This window comes from Oryzias melastigma, linkage group LG13 (genome assembly GCF_002922805.2).
Source record: "Oryzias melastigma strain HK-1 linkage group LG13, ASM292280v2, whole genome shotgun sequence".
Lineage (NCBI taxonomy): Eukaryota > Metazoa > Chordata > Actinopteri > Beloniformes > Adrianichthyidae > Oryzias > Oryzias melastigma.
In genome coordinates this window covers 24,967,959-24,986,358 of record NC_050524.1, presented here as the reverse complement: position 1 = coordinate 24,986,358, position 18,400 = coordinate 24,967,959, and the positions used below count along the sequence as shown (strand labels likewise).

General features: G+C 39.3%; 2 protein-coding genes across 5 annotated transcripts in view; one reads left to right on the top strand and one right to left on the bottom strand.

Moving 5' to 3' along the window:
• The first annotated feature begins 895 nt into the window (after nucleotides 1–895).
• On the top strand, nucleotides 896–9,265 carry mrps22 (mitochondrial ribosomal protein S22). Its single transcript, XM_024258180.2, has 8 exons — nucleotides 896–1,059; nucleotides 2,275–2,426; nucleotides 2,514–2,678; nucleotides 4,017–4,160; nucleotides 4,638–4,721; nucleotides 6,609–6,754; nucleotides 6,856–6,964; nucleotides 8,997–9,265. The coding sequence occupies exons 1-8, from the start codon at nucleotides 933–935 to the stop codon at nucleotides 9,087–9,089; spliced, it is 1,020 nt and encodes a 339-aa protein (XP_024113948.1). The 5' UTR covers nucleotides 896–932; the 3' UTR covers nucleotides 9,090–9,265.
• Nucleotides 9,266–10,951: 1,686 nt separating this feature from the next.
• Nucleotides 10,952–18,400, bottom strand: part of LOC112136468 (COPI coat complex subunit beta 2) — a 16,349-nt gene continuing 8,900 nt past the window's right edge. For 2 of the 4 annotated variants that reach the window (XM_036214891.1, XM_036214893.1), the window contains 11 exons: nucleotides 18,144–18,232; nucleotides 17,958–18,064; nucleotides 16,622–17,010; nucleotides 16,317–16,524; nucleotides 16,124–16,234; nucleotides 14,099–14,313; nucleotides 13,912–14,004; nucleotides 13,591–13,771; nucleotides 12,500–12,577; nucleotides 11,195–11,989; nucleotides 10,952–11,125 (listed from right to left, as the gene is read on the bottom strand). In XM_036214891.1, the coding sequence (XP_036070784.1) occupies nucleotides 11,063–11,125; nucleotides 11,195–11,989; nucleotides 12,500–12,577; nucleotides 13,591–13,771; nucleotides 13,912–14,004; nucleotides 14,099–14,313; nucleotides 16,124–16,234; nucleotides 16,317–16,524; nucleotides 16,622–17,010; nucleotides 17,958–18,064; nucleotides 18,144–18,232 (2,329 nt within the window). In that variant the 3' untranslated portion in view covers nucleotides 10,952–11,062. The remainder of the gene's footprint in view (nucleotides 11,126–11,194; nucleotides 11,990–12,499; nucleotides 12,578–13,590; nucleotides 13,772–13,911; nucleotides 14,005–14,098; nucleotides 14,314–16,123; nucleotides 16,235–16,316; nucleotides 16,525–16,621; nucleotides 17,011–17,957; nucleotides 18,065–18,143; nucleotides 18,233–18,400) is intronic. The other 2 variants (XM_024258176.2, XM_036214892.1) reach the window with 2 other exon arrangements.

The following is an 18,400-nucleotide window of genomic DNA, read 5'->3' as shown; positions in this document are numbered from 1 at the left end:
TTGGTATACATTAGTATAATGTACATCAAGAAAACTTTAACCTTAAGTTTATTATTTTGCTGTTTAACTGGACAAAGTGTAAACTAATAGTGACACATGAGTTGTAACATAAAATGTGAAAGGTCCTCATGTATGTTTTTTTCTTTTTTGGAGAAAATATCTTGAGTTATCAACCAGACGGATGATGATGCAGTTATCTGTTCCAGAACAGCCTGTCAGAGTCAGGAATGTGTGTCGGCTACACACAGCTGGGACACAAAGAAGATAAATGCGAACGGCTACAGTACTCTGATATAACAACACTATTTCAAAATAAAAAGTTTCTGAGAACAGGTCAGGAGAGGGAGGCGGGATCTCTCAGGTATAAAGGGTTATACCGCCACCTGGTGACGAACACTGAAAAATATCAAAGGGACGGAATACTGTACTAATCTGTACTTCTCAACAAAACTAAAATAAAGTCAAACATATACCTGTTTGTTCTATATCATTGATAAATACATGATTAACAAACCTGCAAACCAGATAGCTTCTACAGTACATGTTACCTTGAATATAGTATGTTGACCTTTGAAATTATATATTATTTTTCCTTAAAAATATTAAAATGTTTGTTGAGTCCATAGACCAATTAAAGAATACATGGTCAATAGTTGAGTCTTAGGAAAAATGGTATGTCACCATGCCTGTTAAAAATGTGGCGTATTTAAGTTATGTTGTTTACTGTTGGAGGAACAAAAACGTTTTTTTAATTTAATTCACACCTATTCTGTTCTTCGAAGTGACTAGAAGAGTTCCTTTTCCATGTATATGGTCAGTTCTAGACTGTTTTTTAGTGGTAATTTGCTCAGAGTGACGTGTTAACCATACACCACATTTCCCAGAATACCTTGTGGTATTACGTCAGGGGTCACGTTGAGGTAACAACAAAGATGGCGGCGCTCGGTGCAGTGCGGTGTGTGTTTCGGAGCTATTCCCGGGTCAAAAATGTCCAGAAGAACAAACAAACATTGTTGAAGTGGAGCGCGAGGACGTGTTGCAGTGAAACACACGGCACAGGTTTGGTTTTTATGAGGCTGCACCTTAGTCCGGATCAATCATGATTTTGGTAGAGATCCTGACCTTGGGATGTAACTGAAATACATGGGATATTCAGTCAAAGACAGTCTTAAAGAATACAGTTTTAATTTACTATTTTGTCTTTTAAACGTAGGATAAATGTGAATTGGCTGCACATGAATGTGAAAACAAAGGGATGCTGGGAAATATGTAATCCAGACTGTTTCAAACGAACGAGCTAAATTAGGGAATTTAAGGAAGTTTATCCATGAAAACTCAATTCATAAGGGTAAATATAGTAGATAAAAGGTTTCTGAAAATATATATAAAGTATATGTAATAAAATGAAATGTTTATATTGACAGAAAAATCAATAAATCATGAAGTAAACTGGAAAAAACGAGTTATCAAGTTAGCTTGTTTATTTTAGTCACATTTCTAGATACTTTGACATGTATTTCTAGTGTTTATAGAGTTCTGTGAGCTAAAACTAACATATTTAATTTAAACTCACTTGTGTTTGTAATTCAAAGGAAAATAAATCTAGTTACACTAGTTAATTTGTATGGGAAGAAATGAGAAAACCTCTCTGGCATTGATCTTCCACTCTAAGAGAAACATCACTTCAGTTTATCAACATTTTTTTTACAAAGCTCATGACCTCTGAAATAAAGTTACCTGTGTGGATACCACAACAGACGACACGTTCAACGGAAACCAAAGAGCAGCATTGCTAAACTTCATCCTAACAGTGAAGCACGGAGTTGGGAGTGTCATGATTCGAGCTTGAGCAAAAGCTGCTCCGATACTTATTCTGGTCAAATGATTAATTATATTTTCAGAGCACCTTGAAATATACATATTAATAAAAATACACAAGCTTTTATTGGATTTCCTCAGGTTTTTATGACTTGACTTAAATTCGGTCTACTTTGTCGTATCCAAAACTGGTAGCAGGATGATCAACTAATATTTTGGTTGAAGAGGAAGATCTATAAAATCAAGAAGAAATAAAGCATAATCCGTATTTTTAAGTTATTGTATTCTGGTATGAATATTTTCATGTATTTCACTGAAACCTAATGTAGTTCTTTACCACAGCTGAGCCTTTCATTTGCTTTCTTTACCCATTTTCCCTGCCCAAGACCACTTTCACTATATAACCATTGGGTTTGTGAGATATAAACATTCCTTTTTTTGTCTGATTTTCTCAAGGAGAGGATGTCCAGCCCCAGTTCACTGATCCAGCTGTGCAGGACATTCTCTCTAGAATAACAGGCCTGGACCTACAGAAAGTGTTCCGTCCCATCAAACAGGAGCTGAAGCCCCCCACTTACAAACTCATGACAGACGAGCAGCTTCAGCAGGTTCCTCCTACAGTTCCTCAGTCTCTCTGGTAAATCATAGCTTCGTTTTTAAAAATGTGTCTCATCAAATCCTCTGTTTTTCTTCAGGCAACGCAGCGTGCTGCAGAGCAGGCCGAGAAGCTGCTGCAGATGCCTCCTGTTCTCCCGGAGAGGAAGCCCATCGCCGACGTCCTGACGGTGGATACGATCCTGGAGGGCATGGACACAGCCAGATACGTCTTCACGGACATTACCTACAACATCCCACACAGGGTACACACTGTCTTCGTCATCGTGTGCAGCAGGTTTGGCTGGTTAGGTCGGCAACCTTTAGCCCTATTCGGAGTTTCTTACTGAGCAGAATCCAAAAGCCGAAAGTCTCACTTCACTGTTAATAAAAATGTAGCTTATAAATCTTTGAAATTACTTTTGACAAATCCTGTCAAGTGCTGATGTCACACTACAGTAACACCACTTAGACAAACTATTCAGTGTGCAGATTTGCACACATACATATTTTTGTTTTCATGTCACGTTTCCTTTTGTAGCCTAAAGTTCTTTTCCCTCATAATTACATTTTAATATTTTTGCATTGACAGTTCCTCCCCATCTTCAGTGTTTTTGTCACTGGTCAGAAGGTGAGCTGCATATTCTAGCTGGGCGTCCTCTGGTCTGTGCGGCCTAGAACGAAGGTCAATACTGGCTGCATGTATTTCTAAAATTACGTGCAACTGGTTACTTTCTTTAAAAATAAAAGAATATGTGTGACCGACAACAATAATAAGCCATGGACTCACTTAAAATACGGGAAGGCTAGGGATGTAACCATTCAGTCAAACCACAATCCCATTCAGTTCACAGTTTTAAAGTCATCATTTCAAATGTTTCTGTTTTTTTTTTCTCAACACAATGAATTTAAGGTATTTTAAGACCAAATATGTTTTCCTTTAGCCTCTTGCATAAAACTATCTCCTGCTAACAGAAATGATTCAATAAACAATTGTTCATAATACTGAAATGATCACAAATCCTTTCATACTCGGTTCATGTTGTTTTCGAAGTGTAACGGACCGCTCCACACCCGTACCTGCTCAACGCAACATCTCACCACGACCACCAACAGGTGGCCCACAAATTGTTATTTTAAAAATGTTTACTTAAAAGAGTTTAGAAAATTCATGCCTCGGAATTTATAAAGATGTTCATTTAGTCAAAAATATGATTAGGTCGACAGAGCGTTAGCATTAGCTGTCCTATGGGAAATTCCATTAAACATTAGCATCAAGCTAGCAGACTGTAGTTTTCTGTGCTAAATCAATTTTATTTTTATGAATCAATTATTGATCTGTTAAGCTTAAACCGATTAATTGACTTTCTTAACCCAGCCCTACTATTTATGGGATCACCATGAAATTTAAAAATAATTTTAGTTTTTTCTGAATGGCCTTTTGACCTTCAAAACAGACTCTTCTGACCAAAGCTTTAAAATAATCTTCTCAATCTTGAGATTTTACTGTGGCATTGTGTTTTTTATGCAAGTGACTCAAAACCTAGCAACATTTTTATAGACTTTCCCCTGTGATTTTTACACCCAAACATGTTTTCATTTAGGAGAGGTTCATAGTCATTCGAGAGCCAAACGGAGCTCTCCGGAAGGCCACCTGGGAGGAACGGGACCGGCTCATCCAGGTGTATTTCCCCAAGGAGGGGCGCAAGCTCACGCCTCCTCTCATCTTCAAAGAGGAGAATCTCAAGGTGGGAAACTGCAGAATGAATGCTGCTTCCACTTCCTGTTACCTTGAACACAGATGGGACTTCTATTTCATGGAAATGAGACCAGATGTCTGAGCTGATTCTTTTGCACAATTCCTGAGTCTGCAGATTCACTGGTGCAGCTTTTTAATAGAACATAGTGACTTTAAAAACACTTTTACACTATAAGACTTGTAGAATGACCATAAATTAAAGAGATTTCATCTGCAAATCATTTTCAATAATCACATTTTTTAAAGTTATTTCTTTTATTTGGCATTAAAAATTTTAACTTTATTATTAAACGTTGGTAAATTCAGTTTAAATGACCAGGTATGAGAGATGTTTTATTTTAAAAATAGGTTCTTAAATGGGAATATGTAAATATTATTATAAATCAACCAGGATTAAAGGTCTTGTAATGTTCTTTGACATTAATTTCTCTTGTGTAACTTAGTTCTGCATCCTTCTGTGTTGCAGATGGTGTTTTCCCAGGATCGTCACCAGGACGTGTTGGACTTGTGTCTGGTCCAGTTTGAACCGGACTCTTCAGATTACATCAGAGTAAGCTGAACTTCTCACATGTTGGTCAAACTTTCCTTCTTTCAGAAACTCAGCACTTTGGATTGTGACAGCAATGCATGAAGGGAAACGTAGTGCTTCTGGTGGGCATCTGGGTGCTCCATCACACGTGTACATAAAAAACACACTAGATGGTAAAAGAAACAATCCACAATTGCTGTATGTCTTGTTTTGCACATGCATGTCTCTAGATACAAATGCTCAAGTCTGCTCCCGTAGTTGAAAGTTATTTTATTTTTTTACGCCCAGAAAAAACACTTTCAGGGTATCGATAATAATTTCCAAGAACAATTCAATTAGATTGACAAAAGCCTGAATCGATTTGTTTCAGATTTTTTTATTTCTTTAATTTGATAAAATTTTGAGTTTACATATTAATGCACATTTGTTTATAAATACATTATTAATCTACTATATGATTTGAATATATTGATATTACTCTGATCCAGTTCACGTACTGTAAATGTATCAGTGAAATAATGAGATTGTTAATATCATCCAGTGTTACATGGATTCTCTAAAGGAGAAGTTCTAACTAAAATGTTCAGATCATTAACATTGGAAACATTGTTCTGCTTCTCCTGGAGGACGTTTCAGTTTGGACACTAGGTGGCGATCGCGCTGAAGCATTACACTTTTTTCCCGAAGAATAAGCAAAGAATGAGAAAAAAAACTGTGTTTTAGACCACAAATGGTTACTTCAAAAATATTGAATTAAAAGAGTTTGAAATATTCATGCCCGTGAGTTTATAAAGATGTTCATTTAGTCAGTAAAATATGATTAGGTTGACCGAACGTTTGCATTAGACGTCCTATGGGAAATTCCATTATTCGTTAGCATCAAACTAGCAGACTGTAGTCTGTGCTAGATTGATCTCTACTTTTATGAATCAATTAATCGATTTGGAATTTAGCAAATATTTTACTAACATGCTAATGTTTTTAGCTAATATGTCACCTACTCAGGTTTTTTTAAAATGCTAATTTGGAATTTAGCTAATATTTTTGACACATGCTAACATTTTTGGGTAATAAGTTATCAATCTACTGAGGTTTTTTTTTTTTTTTGCAAATTTAGTAAATTAGGTAATTTTTTAGCAACATGCTAACATTGTTGGCTAATATGTCACCTAGTAGCGTTCTTTTTATCCTAATTTAGAATTTAGTTAATATGTAATACTAATTTGGAATTTGGCTAATATTTTATCAGCATACTAATTTTTTGGGCTAATTTGTTATCTAATGTGGTATGTTAGTGTTAGTTTGTTAAACTTTAGTTGGGCTAAAGTTCTTTTTCTTTTCAAATTAGCCATGTACTGAGAATTTTTAGGCTATTTTGCGATTTAGCTAGTATTTTAGCAATATGCTAGCGTTTTAGGCCGATTTGGCATCTACTGAGGTTGTTTTGGGCTAATTTGGAAATTATCTAATATAAGCACTACACTACGTTTTTGCTAAATTGACTTGTATCGAGTATTTTAAAGCAAACTTGCTACACATTTTTCAGAAATTTAAGCCAACTTCAGCATTCTCTCATAGTTCTTTAACAAAATTTTAAGTCTTTTAGCTAATTTAGCATTTTGCAAATAGCTTCAGCGATTACTTTCAGCAGAAAGGATTCACACTAGCATTTTCACAGGTAATGCAACTTTTTTAGTTCAATCTGTTTTTGGATTTTTTAAATGATTACTTTTAAAGTTTACAGCCAAAGACGTCACGACGATCAGTCTATGGAACAAACAAAGATGAGTTTATGTTCTGTTTATAATCTTTTCCTCGCTGGACACAGAGTGAACAGATGAAGGCGTTCACAAACATTTCGTGTGTACGTCCTCACTCTCACTGTAGATTTTTGTGTTTCTTGCCAAGGTGCATGCAGCCACATACGAGGACCTGGAGAAGCACGGCAAATACGATTTGCTCCGGTCCACCCGACACTTCGGCGGCATGGCCTGGTACCTGGTGAACTCTCGCAGGGTTGATGGGCTGATAGTGGACATGCTGAAGAGGGAGCTGTGGGTAGTTTTTAGGATCTGCCTTCCTTTAAAGCCCGTCCATCGATCGGACCGGACCATTGAGGATTGTGTTTTGATCCTGGATGTTTGTGTGTTTGCAGTCTTGATGACGCCGTGAGCCTCGTGTCTCTTTTCCACATGGTCCATCCCCACAGCCAGTCTGCCCAGGAGGCGGCCAGCCAACAAGCCAGTGGTACTGACCTGCTGAAGGCAAGAACAGCTCAGCTCTGACCATAAATACTCTCTGAATGATTCTGAAAAACTGTTTTAGAGCTCTTTGATCCAGGTTTAATGGACTTGTCAGAATAGTTATAAGGAGCTCAAGTTAGGCCAACCTCATCTGGAGTGTTGTGTTGGAGCTGTGAGGATGTATCCAGGAGAAATCATTTGCAGCCCTTTGGTACTAAAACAGGAATCTGGATCCACGAAGAACCAAATTTAAAGATCTTTTCACTTATTGTTTAGTCACATCTGCCCCTTCCAATTTTTGGAACATATTTTCAATAAAACATGTAAAGTACTTCACACACACAATACTCTATTTATATATGTAACATCAACACATGTGGTCATTGAGGCCTGATTATTATAACAAAACATCTATAAACTTTGAACACAAACTAAATACTAAAACATGTAGTTTCTGACTACATTTACATGTCTTCAGACCGAACCTAGTGTTGAAAATACCAGATCTATCTGGAGTACCCCTTAAAATATAAATCTTCTCGCCCCACCCGCCTAATCTGTTAAAATTATTTTTTTTGCTATTAATTGTTTTATTGAAACTGTGAGAACATTCAAGTATTTAAAATAATAATTATTATTCATAAAACATGGCGCTGCCGTACTCACTTTTCCTGGCGATCTATGATCTCTTTGGCTTGCCGTACTATTGTCCCCTGACGGCACCGCTGGCGAATCCCTGTTACGGTTCAGCGACTTTAACTCTTTTAGAAACGCTTTACACTGACAGCAGGTGTCTCTGTTGGTTTGTCCTAACACAAACTACAAACAGAAATAAGACACTTTTTAATGTGAAGCTCTTCATGCTGCAGATATACTGCTACACAGCAGCTGCTAACTGCTACATGCTAGCGCCGTGATTTAACTCCTTAGGACCCGAGCTGTCCTTTGATATGCCTGTTTTATTTATCTGACAGAGAAATAACAGTTAAGTTAACGAAAACTAATATGAGGTAGTCATGAACACTCATCATCAAATTTTATGCTAAAATAAAGTCATAATTTATTTTTAAGTATTTAAATGAGGACAGGAATCACATTTGGTCAAAAATGTTCAATAGCTCTAAAGATATTAAAGCTAAAGTCACTAAACTTTATCACATTTTTATCGCTTCTATAACAAGACAATAGTTATTTTTTCCTCTAGTTTATATTTGCTGTATTTTTACTTGTTTATTAAAGCTACTTCACAGAAGTGTTTTATTTAGGTTTTTAATGATAAAGAAGGTTATTGAAATATAAATAAGGGACAACACTAATCTGTTTGTTTAATTTATTCATGTTTTAAATGTCTTATAAAAGTATCGGATCGGGACTCGGTATCAGCAGATACACAAAATCGAATGACTCGGAACCGGATCGGGCCCAAAAAAACCTGATCGGGACAGTAAACGTACGACAGTGGTGCGTTCCATTTCCATGACCTCCCTTACGGGGATGCATGAACCACAGAAGACACACCTGCACTCACCTGAAGAAGCTGCTCCTCCTCGTTACCCCCTTCACCAGCCCGGACAACCCAAAAACCTGCAGCACCCCCGTACGGGGTCATGTGAGCCTGTTGACCTGCACGCCAATGTCTGATTCCTTCACATTTTTGAAGTGACATATTCCAGTTTGCGATTAAAAGATTTGTCAAAAATCAACAGGAGACGAAGGTCACATGAGTGTCGAGAGAGTCGCTGTTTCTCCTCCCAGAGAACAGCAGCAACATGCTGTTGATGCTGCAGACAAATCAGCTCCCTTTAGCAGAGCTGACGCCACGTTTACAGAGAACAGACGGGAAGTTTGAAAGTTACTTCAGTAGCTCTGAAACATATCCGATAATGGAGCTCTTAAATCTGGTGATTGCATTTCCAGAGTACACTAGCAGATATCCAACGACTCCCACAGGTCGTATTTCTGTATGCATGCAGACTGAATCACCTTCACCAGTACTGCATCACAGGAAGCTTGCACTCTGCCGTAACACATAAACCCTTTGTTGTTTCTGCAGATCTACGCGCAGAAGGAATCCCAAAGGTCGGGGTTCATCGAGCTGGCCTTGCAGGCGTATGAGCAGAGAGCCGCTGAAGGACCCTCAGCCTAACGGCACCACACCGGGTCAAAGGAAGGACGTTTGGACCGCTGCCGAGGAGCCAGGAACGGATTTGACCAGAATGCTGCTCAGCGTTGAGCAAAGCCGCACTTAAGAAACGGCGACTCATTCAGTGTGACGGATGTTATCGGCTGTACATAGCAAAATAAAGCAACCTTTGTACTGAATGTCACGCTTCTGTTTTTATTATTTTGTGTTCTAAATAATGAAACCTTCACATCAAAAGATGCTTTATTTAAAAAAGTAAGAAGACAAAACGGAGTTGTGTTTTATGGGAACGTAGCAGTTCAGTTTGGCATTTATGTAAACATTAAAAGATTTGTCTTAAAATAAATCAAAAACCGAACATTCTTTTACTACAACAGAGTGTTAGGGACACAAAAACAGAAAACATTACAAGTTTTTTTCTCCTAATTTTACTTTAAATCTAGTAAATTTACAGCTTTTAATGTCATAAATTTGAGTTTTTTTAAAATAAAATTTACCGCTCCAAATATGGTAAATTTAGGATTTTTTTATCGTAACTTTATAACTTTCAAGCTCATAAATTTAAGAGAAAAAGTCAAATTTAGCCTATGACATTTAAACCCATAAATGTACGGCTTCATTCTCGTAATTTACTAGAGTTAAAGTTGTAGTTTCAACATTTTTTTGTTTTGAAACTGTCTCTAATACTCTGTCATATCATACCAATCCAAGGGTTTGTGTAAATATGGCTTCAAGTTTCTCCTCGAGGAAGTTGACACAGCTTAAAGACCCACTCCAATAAAGTGGTATTTTTGGTGTTTTCAACATGTACTAACAGCATTTTTGGAGGACAGTTTAGGATTAAAATTGCATTTCTGAGTGTTTCTTCATTCAAACTGTGTTGGATCAGGAGGAGGTAAAAACCTGAGGTTTGAAAAGGTTTAGGTTTGTGACACAGCCTTGGCCGTGCTATAGTCTCCTCTCTCTGCTCCATCCTGATGCTTCCACCTGCAGACAAATAGATCCATGAACGTCTTAATTCTCCTCGTCTGACCTGGAATCTGGATCTAAACTGTACGGCTGGATAGATCTGACTTTGCTCAGCATTTTTTTAATTTTTTTTGCAGTGTTAACGTTAGCTTGTGAGATGCTATAAGCTAGTGGGAGAGAGTGCAGTCCAGGGGTCTGCAACCTGTGGCTCTCTTATCCCCTTTTTGCAGCTCTTTAGCTTTAATGAAAAATGCTAACGATTGAATACACAAGAGATTAGTTAATTAACTTTTGTCATTTCTGTTTAGATTTTTAACATGTCAACTAAATTAAAAAGTTTTATTTACTGTCAGAATGTCTGTAAATATGTTCTTTAAATTTGTATTATAAACTTAGAGTTAGTCAAATTTTTTCTTTGGCAAATTACACTAAAGTGGTTAAAGTTTTGAACAAATGTGTTTTAAAATGATTGAAAATGATTTAGAGTTGAGTGTTTAGTGCTTCAGATGTTAGAGAAGTACCATGAAAAGCTCGGTTTGTTCTAAATGTTTCTTTTAAATAAGTAGATTCTACTGCAATACTGCTTATTTTTGAGAGTAAAAGGAAACAGAGTTCTAGAGTGTGCTACTGTTGAAGGTAAAAGAAGTCCCATAGAAACATGTAGACACTGTGGTGTCTGGTCGTGTTAAAGGTTACAGACTCCTGTGCAGGTTTATTTTTTTAAATTTAGGCTTAAAAAAGCTGAATCATAATTAAAAGACTACTGTGAATGATTTTACAATAAAAAAGCATATATTTGGAGTGGGACTTTAAACTGAAAGTAGAATTAGTCATTTTTAGATGAAACAGAAACAACTCTCAGTTTCTAGCTACTTCTATCAAACCAAACACCTTCATAAAGTCATTCCTATTTATTCCTAAACACGTTTTTGTACATTTTGCTTTGCTTGAAAATGATTTCTAGAATCTTTTTCTTTTGCCTGAGATATATTAATGTAATCCAACTTCTATTCACTCAGCAGATCTTCATCTATCAGGTCCAAATTCTCCATATCCAGATCATCAAGATCCTACAGAAGAAAAAATGAATTAAGTAGCAATCCCTCATACAGTTTTCCATGAGTAAAAACTCCACAGACCTCATCAGCAATCTCTCCTTCCAGATCTTCAGCGGATTCCTCAGACTCTTCCTCCACATTGCTTTCTGCAGGAGGGGGTTCCAGAAGAAGCTCCTGTTCTGACTCATCTTCTGGTTCTACAGATTCTCCCGTGGTCTGTTTGTCTTGCTCCTGAGACAGGACAGGCTCCAGCAGCATCAGTCTGTCTTCAGCTGAGCTCTGTGGAGACGCCTCGTTGGGAGGCTCTTGGCTTCCGCCGGTTTGGGAGGAGATGAGCTCCTCTGTTGTTGTGTGTGACAGTTCTGCTTCCAAAACGAGTTCATGTGGACTCTTCTCCATCACAGCAGAGACTGGTGAGGAGGTGGTATCTGCTTCCAGATCCAGATCATCGTAACTGGACGTTTCTTCACTCGCTCCAGAATCTGCTGACACCAAAAGGTCGCTCATCTCAAGCTCTGCTGCTGCTTCACACGCTAATTCCTTTCCTGTCAGGTTGAGGTCATTTCGAGAGATGCAGGCAGCTGATTCGTCAGACGGAATGACATCTTGGACTGAGCTGGACTGTACCTCCTCGGGCTCTCCCTTCATGGTGACAGGCTCCTGTGAAGAGCATTCCTCCAGGCAGAGCAGATCCTCAGCTGTAGAGCTGATGCCGTGTCTTGTATCTTCTCCCTCAGAAGGGATGCTCTGCACTAGAGCAGTTGTTGTGGATTCCCGCTCTAGTGGAACTAACTCTTCCTGTGCTGCTTCTTCTGAATGAGGAACTTCTGTCAGCACGGCTGCAACAGGACAATCAGCCACTCTCTCCACTGCCTCCTGCACAGTAACATAAGTGTGCTTTAGCGCTCTTCTTTTTTTAAAGAGATGCATAACAACAACAACAACTGGGTCTCCTGCTGTTTATTTACATCGTTTGACCAAAGTAATTGTAGCCATAAAATGTAATTATTGATATGAAAGGTAGAGAGAAGTTTCAAGCAGCACTTGAATCTTTCAGGTTCAGATATCAAAATGTAAGACTTTTTAAAGGGATTATTTCCAAATTCATAAAATCAATTGTTTTAATACTTTTTAAGACCCTATGAGAACCCTTCATGATGAAAGGACCTCTGGGAATGCTTTGAAGAGCCAGTACGGTCTTGTTGATATAAGGAGGTTTTTTTCTGGGTCTTACACCCAGTTGTGTGTGAAAAGGACAATGTGGTCACTTTTTTAATGTCAGAGGCGCAGGATTGATGTCTTCGGATTTTTGTGACAAAACCTTGTAGACCTTTATTCAAACACCAGAACATAACACATGATAGAACAGGACATGCAGACTCTCACCATCTCCGCTGGCTTAAGAATCTCTGCTTCAGGCCTAAAACCGTTAGATTCTTCCAGGACATGACGATCCTCGTTTGGCTGCAAAGTGAGATGCACTTATGATGCTTCAAGTGAATGGATGTCTGTGGAGCATCCAGGTTGTGTGTAGGTTAAGAACAGGGGTGTCAAACATACGGCCCGCGGGCCACAACCGGCCCCCTAGATTGTTTAATCTGGTCCAGTCATGAAGAAAACTAAATATAAGGATGTAATAAACAAGGTTTTTATCTCATTCCTGTGGTGAGTTATGGTTCCTTCAGGAAATGGCTGCAATGTGCAATTCTGCCACTAGGGGAAGCAAAGAGAAAGAAATACCTAGATGAAGAAACAAACGGCACGGCCCAATCCGAATTCTTCTCTTCTCCGTTCCCCTCGGTTTGAAGGGGGACTTAAAGTGTTAGTGTGTCCAGGAAATGTGTTTTTTAAATCCGACCCTCCCCTGCGAGGCTAAACCGCGTCACGCTGAGAAGCTCTTTTCTTCATGTGGGCGCACTCTGGAGCACGGACATTTACATTTAAATGTAAGTCATGACTTTTTGTTGTAGCGTGACCTTTTTAAAGTTATAAAACCGCTGTTGTTATGGATATTCAAGCACTGGAAGCTCCACGCTAATGCTAGCAGACTGGCGATTATTGATGACATCATCGATGAAAGTGACGTCCGAAATATGAATGACTATTTTTTCATAACTCTCTGTTTGGAGGGCTAGATGAAGGGAAAGGGAGCAGGAAGAGTTCAGATTGGGCCCATGTCTTTGCAAGTGCGTGCCACGTCTGAGTTAGATGTTAAGTTGCTATAAAACGATCAGGTTTGACACCAGTTACCAAAATGTCGTTGTCCAAAAGGAGAAAGATTGACGTGGAGTGCTGAGCTTTCCAGAAAAAATGGACTAAACAAAAACAAAGCTACAAATAACAAGCCGACCAAAGGTTGTTTTGCTTTTCTGTTACTGGTCCGGCCCACCTGAGATCGGGTTGAATGTGAACCAAAATGAGTTTGACACCCCTGGTGTGGTTAGAGTGAGCTCTGGTTTGTGTCAGTCTCTACTGACCGTGACGAGTGGGTATTCTGCAGACGCTCTGACCCTGACGTGAGTCTCCTTCAGGTACTGCTCAGCCAGCAGGGCTTGCTGGATCTCAGGGAACAGGTTGCTGTACTCTGCAGGGTCAGCTAAAGCATCCGCCGCCTTCTTGTTAACCTTGGACAGACTTTCCTTCCACAGCCTCACCACCCTGGAGAACATGAGGATATGAAGCTCTGAGGAAAACAGCCTCTTTCCCCCTCACGTTCCTTGTGTCCTCTTGCAGAAACATTTCATGTGGAGGTCAGATAGATGTAGACATCCCTGGTGCATTTTGCCAATGTGTTTTACCTTGAGACTTGGCTGGGTATATATGCTCTTGCCAGGAATGCAGCCTCTGGCAGTCGATTGGTATCAATCAGAAGGTCCAGACACTTCTCCAGTCTAAGCAACAGATTGTAATGATAAAAAAAGTCACTCTGGCACAATAACATGTTCAAAGTAGAGTTTCCTGCTCCTGTTGGACACAAACTCTTACCTCCCCTGTATGAAGTACGACAGGAAGGCCACGTTGGTTCTCCCATCCTCCTCCGCCCCCTCAGCCAGTTTGCCCACCATTTCCACGTTGCCAGAGGTGGTTGCCAGCAGCAATAATCCCCCATAATCCCTCGCTTGGTGCAGACACTCCTGAGCCAGGCTGAGTTGGCACTTGGTGGTAGCTAGTTCTGCCAGCTGCCTCCATTTCTGCTGCGACTGAAGCACATGCAGGCCAAGGAGGATTATCATGGGATGCAAAGCATTAAGTTTAACAACAATGAACTCTCTTGATTCCACTGACTGTGACTCATAAATTATGCAGGAAAAGTACTTCAGATTATGTAATTTGTTTTCATTTTACGGGACTTCAGATCAGAGAAAATCATTGGCATGTTCACATATTGGGTCCTATGACTTAAGCTAGATGTGTCAAAGTCAAGGCCCGGGGGCCGGATCCGGCCCTCAAGGTAGTTATATCCGGCCCTCCAGATAATTTTATTTATTGTTATCAACGGCCCGATGTTATCTTGCGTTTATTTCCAACTTGTATATTTTTGACAAAATATATTTTTATGGAGAGTAAAATATTGAAAGTTATTTAAGGTTTAAGTTGATTTATTCCAGAATAATATTCCTGCCAATCCATTTTACTACATATCAATGCATTGCACTGCATATCATACCCTGTATGTATATGTATGTGACAAATAAAAAAATGGAATTTGAATTTTATATTATTCATAATTATGTTAAAAAGTTATGGTTTTAAAATTTTAAAAATGTATCATTCTGCTAGCTTTTTGGACAATGTTGTCATTTACTAAGATTTCTTTAGTCCTTGTTGGCATTGTGGCGCCATCCTCTGAGGTGGACGTCTGTTGCAGCAGCTCCCGTCTTACACGTGATTTTTGCCTTTTTAATTTATTTTTTTCTTGCTCTTTATTATTACTTCTTATCTTTTGTAAATATTGCTTATCTTTTTATTTTATTATTTTATGTTAATGTCTAATGCTGCAACGACCAAATTTATCAGCTTGGGATGACTAAAGTATATCTATTCTATTCCATTCTAGTTAAAATTTCAGCTACATTCTAGCTGTTTTGGCTAATTTAGGCTTTTTTTCTCAGTTTTTTAGGCTATTTTGAAGTTTAGCTATTTTCTCAGCTACATGCTAGCTGTTTTGGCTAACCTAAGGTTTTGATTTTTTTTTTGTTTTTTAGGATAATATTTTAGCTGGCTATCAGCTTTAGCGTTTTCAGCTATCAGCTTAAGCGTGTTTAGCTATCAATTTCAGCATCTTCAGCTATCAGGACTATCATCTTCAGCTGCCAAATTCAACTTAAAGTATTCACACTAGCATTATCACAGATTTGTTACGGTTTTAAAGTTTTAAAAATGTAGTTTTAGAGTGTTCAATAAATGTTTTTCCTGTTCGGCCGCGACCTGAGGTGTGTTTTAGATTTGGTCCCCTTGTGTTTGAGTTGACACCCCTGACTAAGCAGTAGGGGCGTGCCAAAATATAGATATTGTGAAATATGGCGATGATTAGTCCTGCGATTGATCCTCAATGGGTTCTCACAAAGTATCGATCTTTCATTTTTGTTTGAGGCTGTAAAACACTAGATTTGTGATCCTTTGGTGAGACGTTCATTTAAAGGACTATAGGGGGTGCGTTGCACCAATGTGTCTGACAGCTACTTGAATTATTTAATTTTTGTTCTGTTGTTTACAACAGTCTTGCTCTAAGTAGTGGAACTGCTGTTCATGTTTACTGTTTTTAACACTGAATTTTACAGATAATTCAAATTGAGTTGAAGTCAATGCTTGTCAAAGACAGTATCACTGATTTGCACTAAAGTGTCTACTATTTGTTGTTTGTTATGATTGTGTTCAAGGCAAGCTAAGAAATAAATAGGGAAATATTATCCTAAAAAAATATTTTTACCAATTACCGCGATATCATCGATATCGAGAGCCCTGTATCGTGTATCGTATAAGGGATTTGAATTGTTTTGGCTCTCTGACCTCCGCCTCCAGGGCTAGTTGGCGTGCTGTGGTGAGGTCTCCCAGCTGCAGAGCCAGCTCAAACTTGTGTTCTGGGTCGGTGGACACGGCTAGCGCCTGCGCTCTGTAACCCTGTCCAGAAGAAGGAAGAAAAGCCGTACAATTTCAAACGTGAGCTCAAACAGACAGATGATGAAGCACCAAAGGGTCCCACCTGCTTCTCTAAGAAGCGGGCGACTCTGGTTCTCTGGTCTTTGGGGATTGTGGGCAGAACTTTGTCAGCGATGCTGAAATCCTTCCTCATGACAGCTGTCTGATAGTCCAACACAGAGAGAAGCAGAGAGTAGCTGACAATGTTCAGCTCCTTATCTCCGAGGTAGAGACGGTTGTCCTTTGGGATGTAGCCCAGCAGATACATGATCCTGTGGTTCACCAGGGAAGAAAAAACGTTGAACTCAACCCTCTTGTTCATCACATTTCATCTTTTAAGACAAAAAAGTCATCTGTTTTGTCTGAGACCTGTCCATGTGGGCTATGGTGATAATCTCTCCTCCAACATAGTAGTTAAGTCGGTTCAGAGAGGTGGTGTAGATGAAACAGTCTCCCACCCATAAGCCCGTCTTCACCACCTCCTGGACCTCTCCCAACACCTGGTCAGTTAGAGCACAGCAAAAATAAAAAATAAATAAAAAACAAAGAAACGCAGGATCAGTACAAGAACCCAAACATTTAGTGGGCTTTATGAAAGACATTCCTGTCCTGACCTCAAAGGCATCCTCTATCCCATCCTCTGTCATCTTGTCGTTGGCGCCCTGAGCTGCGGAGATTTGCTCTGGCAGGAAGCGCAGCAAAAAGAAAGACTCCTCAGTGGCGATACATAGCAGCTCCCCAGACTCTGACCAGAACACCTGCAGACATTGACGCAGTGGAAGGTAAAAACTGTAAACATGCAACATGTGGGTTTTTGGGTTGTCCAGCCCTGTGGAGGGTCAATGACAGGAGTGACTGGTTCCATATGAAAATGGAACGTACCATTGTCATGCGTGTTGGGTTGGGCACCTATTGAGTTTTATTCGGTTCCAGTGCCAAATCAGTTCTTTTGTGTATGTCTACATCTTATTAAATCAACACATTTTCATTCCTAAGTCATCACATATTGACGGATGGTTAAGACATCAGCGTCAAAAAATTGTCTTTGTTGTCGTCGTTTTTTGACATGCTGGCTGTTCCCATTAAATCAGAGCTCCCCAAGCCCGCCCCTCATTCACAGCATAGCAAATTCACTGCTCGCCACCTGTCAAAATGTGATTCTGAAGGTGCTCACACACCAGCTGTGTTGGCGCACTTTCAATGAAAAGTCTTTGCAAACATACGTAGAAGTCCAAAATTTTGCTCTCTGCGCTTTTGCTGCATAGACTTCGAATAGACTGTGAATGTCATGCTCCCAACACAAGACACAGATAATGCTGCTTTACTTATTGTGAGGAGTTCCACAAAAATCTACAAAAAAAGAAATCTTTCAAAGATTCTCTCCTTACTTGGGCTTCAATGTCACTTGTGGGGGTGTGTCTAGCAAACCTCAGTCAAAGTTTTTTGGGGGAAAACGCTTGTATTGGATCAGTTTTCTACCCACTGATCGGGTCACTGAAAACATCACGAGCCTAAAGCGGAGTTCCTGATTGGCTGATGTGATAAAGCGACAGAGACAGAGACATAGACAGTTGACGCAAAACAATATCTTTGGCACAAATGAACCCCATACGGTCCAGCCTCAGCCAGACTGCCTTCAGTCGTAGAAGGTAAACTGAGTTGGAGAACCCTGGTCTGAGGCATAAAACTGTGAACTTTAACTGACATGTTTGGGCTGGATCTCAATACGGCGGATCAGTTGGACGTTCTCCCAGTCGTAGAAGGCCAGGCCGTTGTTTGACCTCACTCCCAATAAGAAGCCACCAAAAATCTCTGATGGGCAACAACAGGACAACAATTATACAAATGAAAAAGCTTTTTTACTGTACATAAACACGTGAACAAATGTTACCTTCTGCCCCGAAGCTGGGTTTAAATGTTTTCTTCAGTTTGAAGTTCTTGAATATTTTCACCACATTCATGCCCTCCCTGGTGGCATATCTGTAAATAATCATCAATAGACCCTTTAACACATGAGACGTCGTCAGTGACGCTTAAACACAAAGTAACTGTTCAACCATTAACACGATAATTCCAGTAGAATCTGAAGGAGAAAAGCGGCGTGAGCCGCTTTTCTCCTTCAGATTCTACTGGAATTATCGTGTTAAC

Bases quoted from the DNA above. Each gene is read 5' to 3' on its own strand.
- mrps22 (XM_024258180.2), top strand. From the start codon at position 933: ATGGCGGCGCTCGGTGCAGTGCGGTGTGTGTTTCGGAGCTATTCCCGG. The intron at 2,427-2,513 runs GTTCCTCCTACA...GTTTTTCTTCAG, and splicing joins CAGACGAGCAGCTTCAGCAG to GCAACGCAGCGTGCTGCAGA. The intron at 4,722-6,608 runs GTAAGCTGAACT...TTTCTTGCCAAG, and splicing joins ACTCTTCAGATTACATCAGA to GTGCATGCAGCCACATACGA.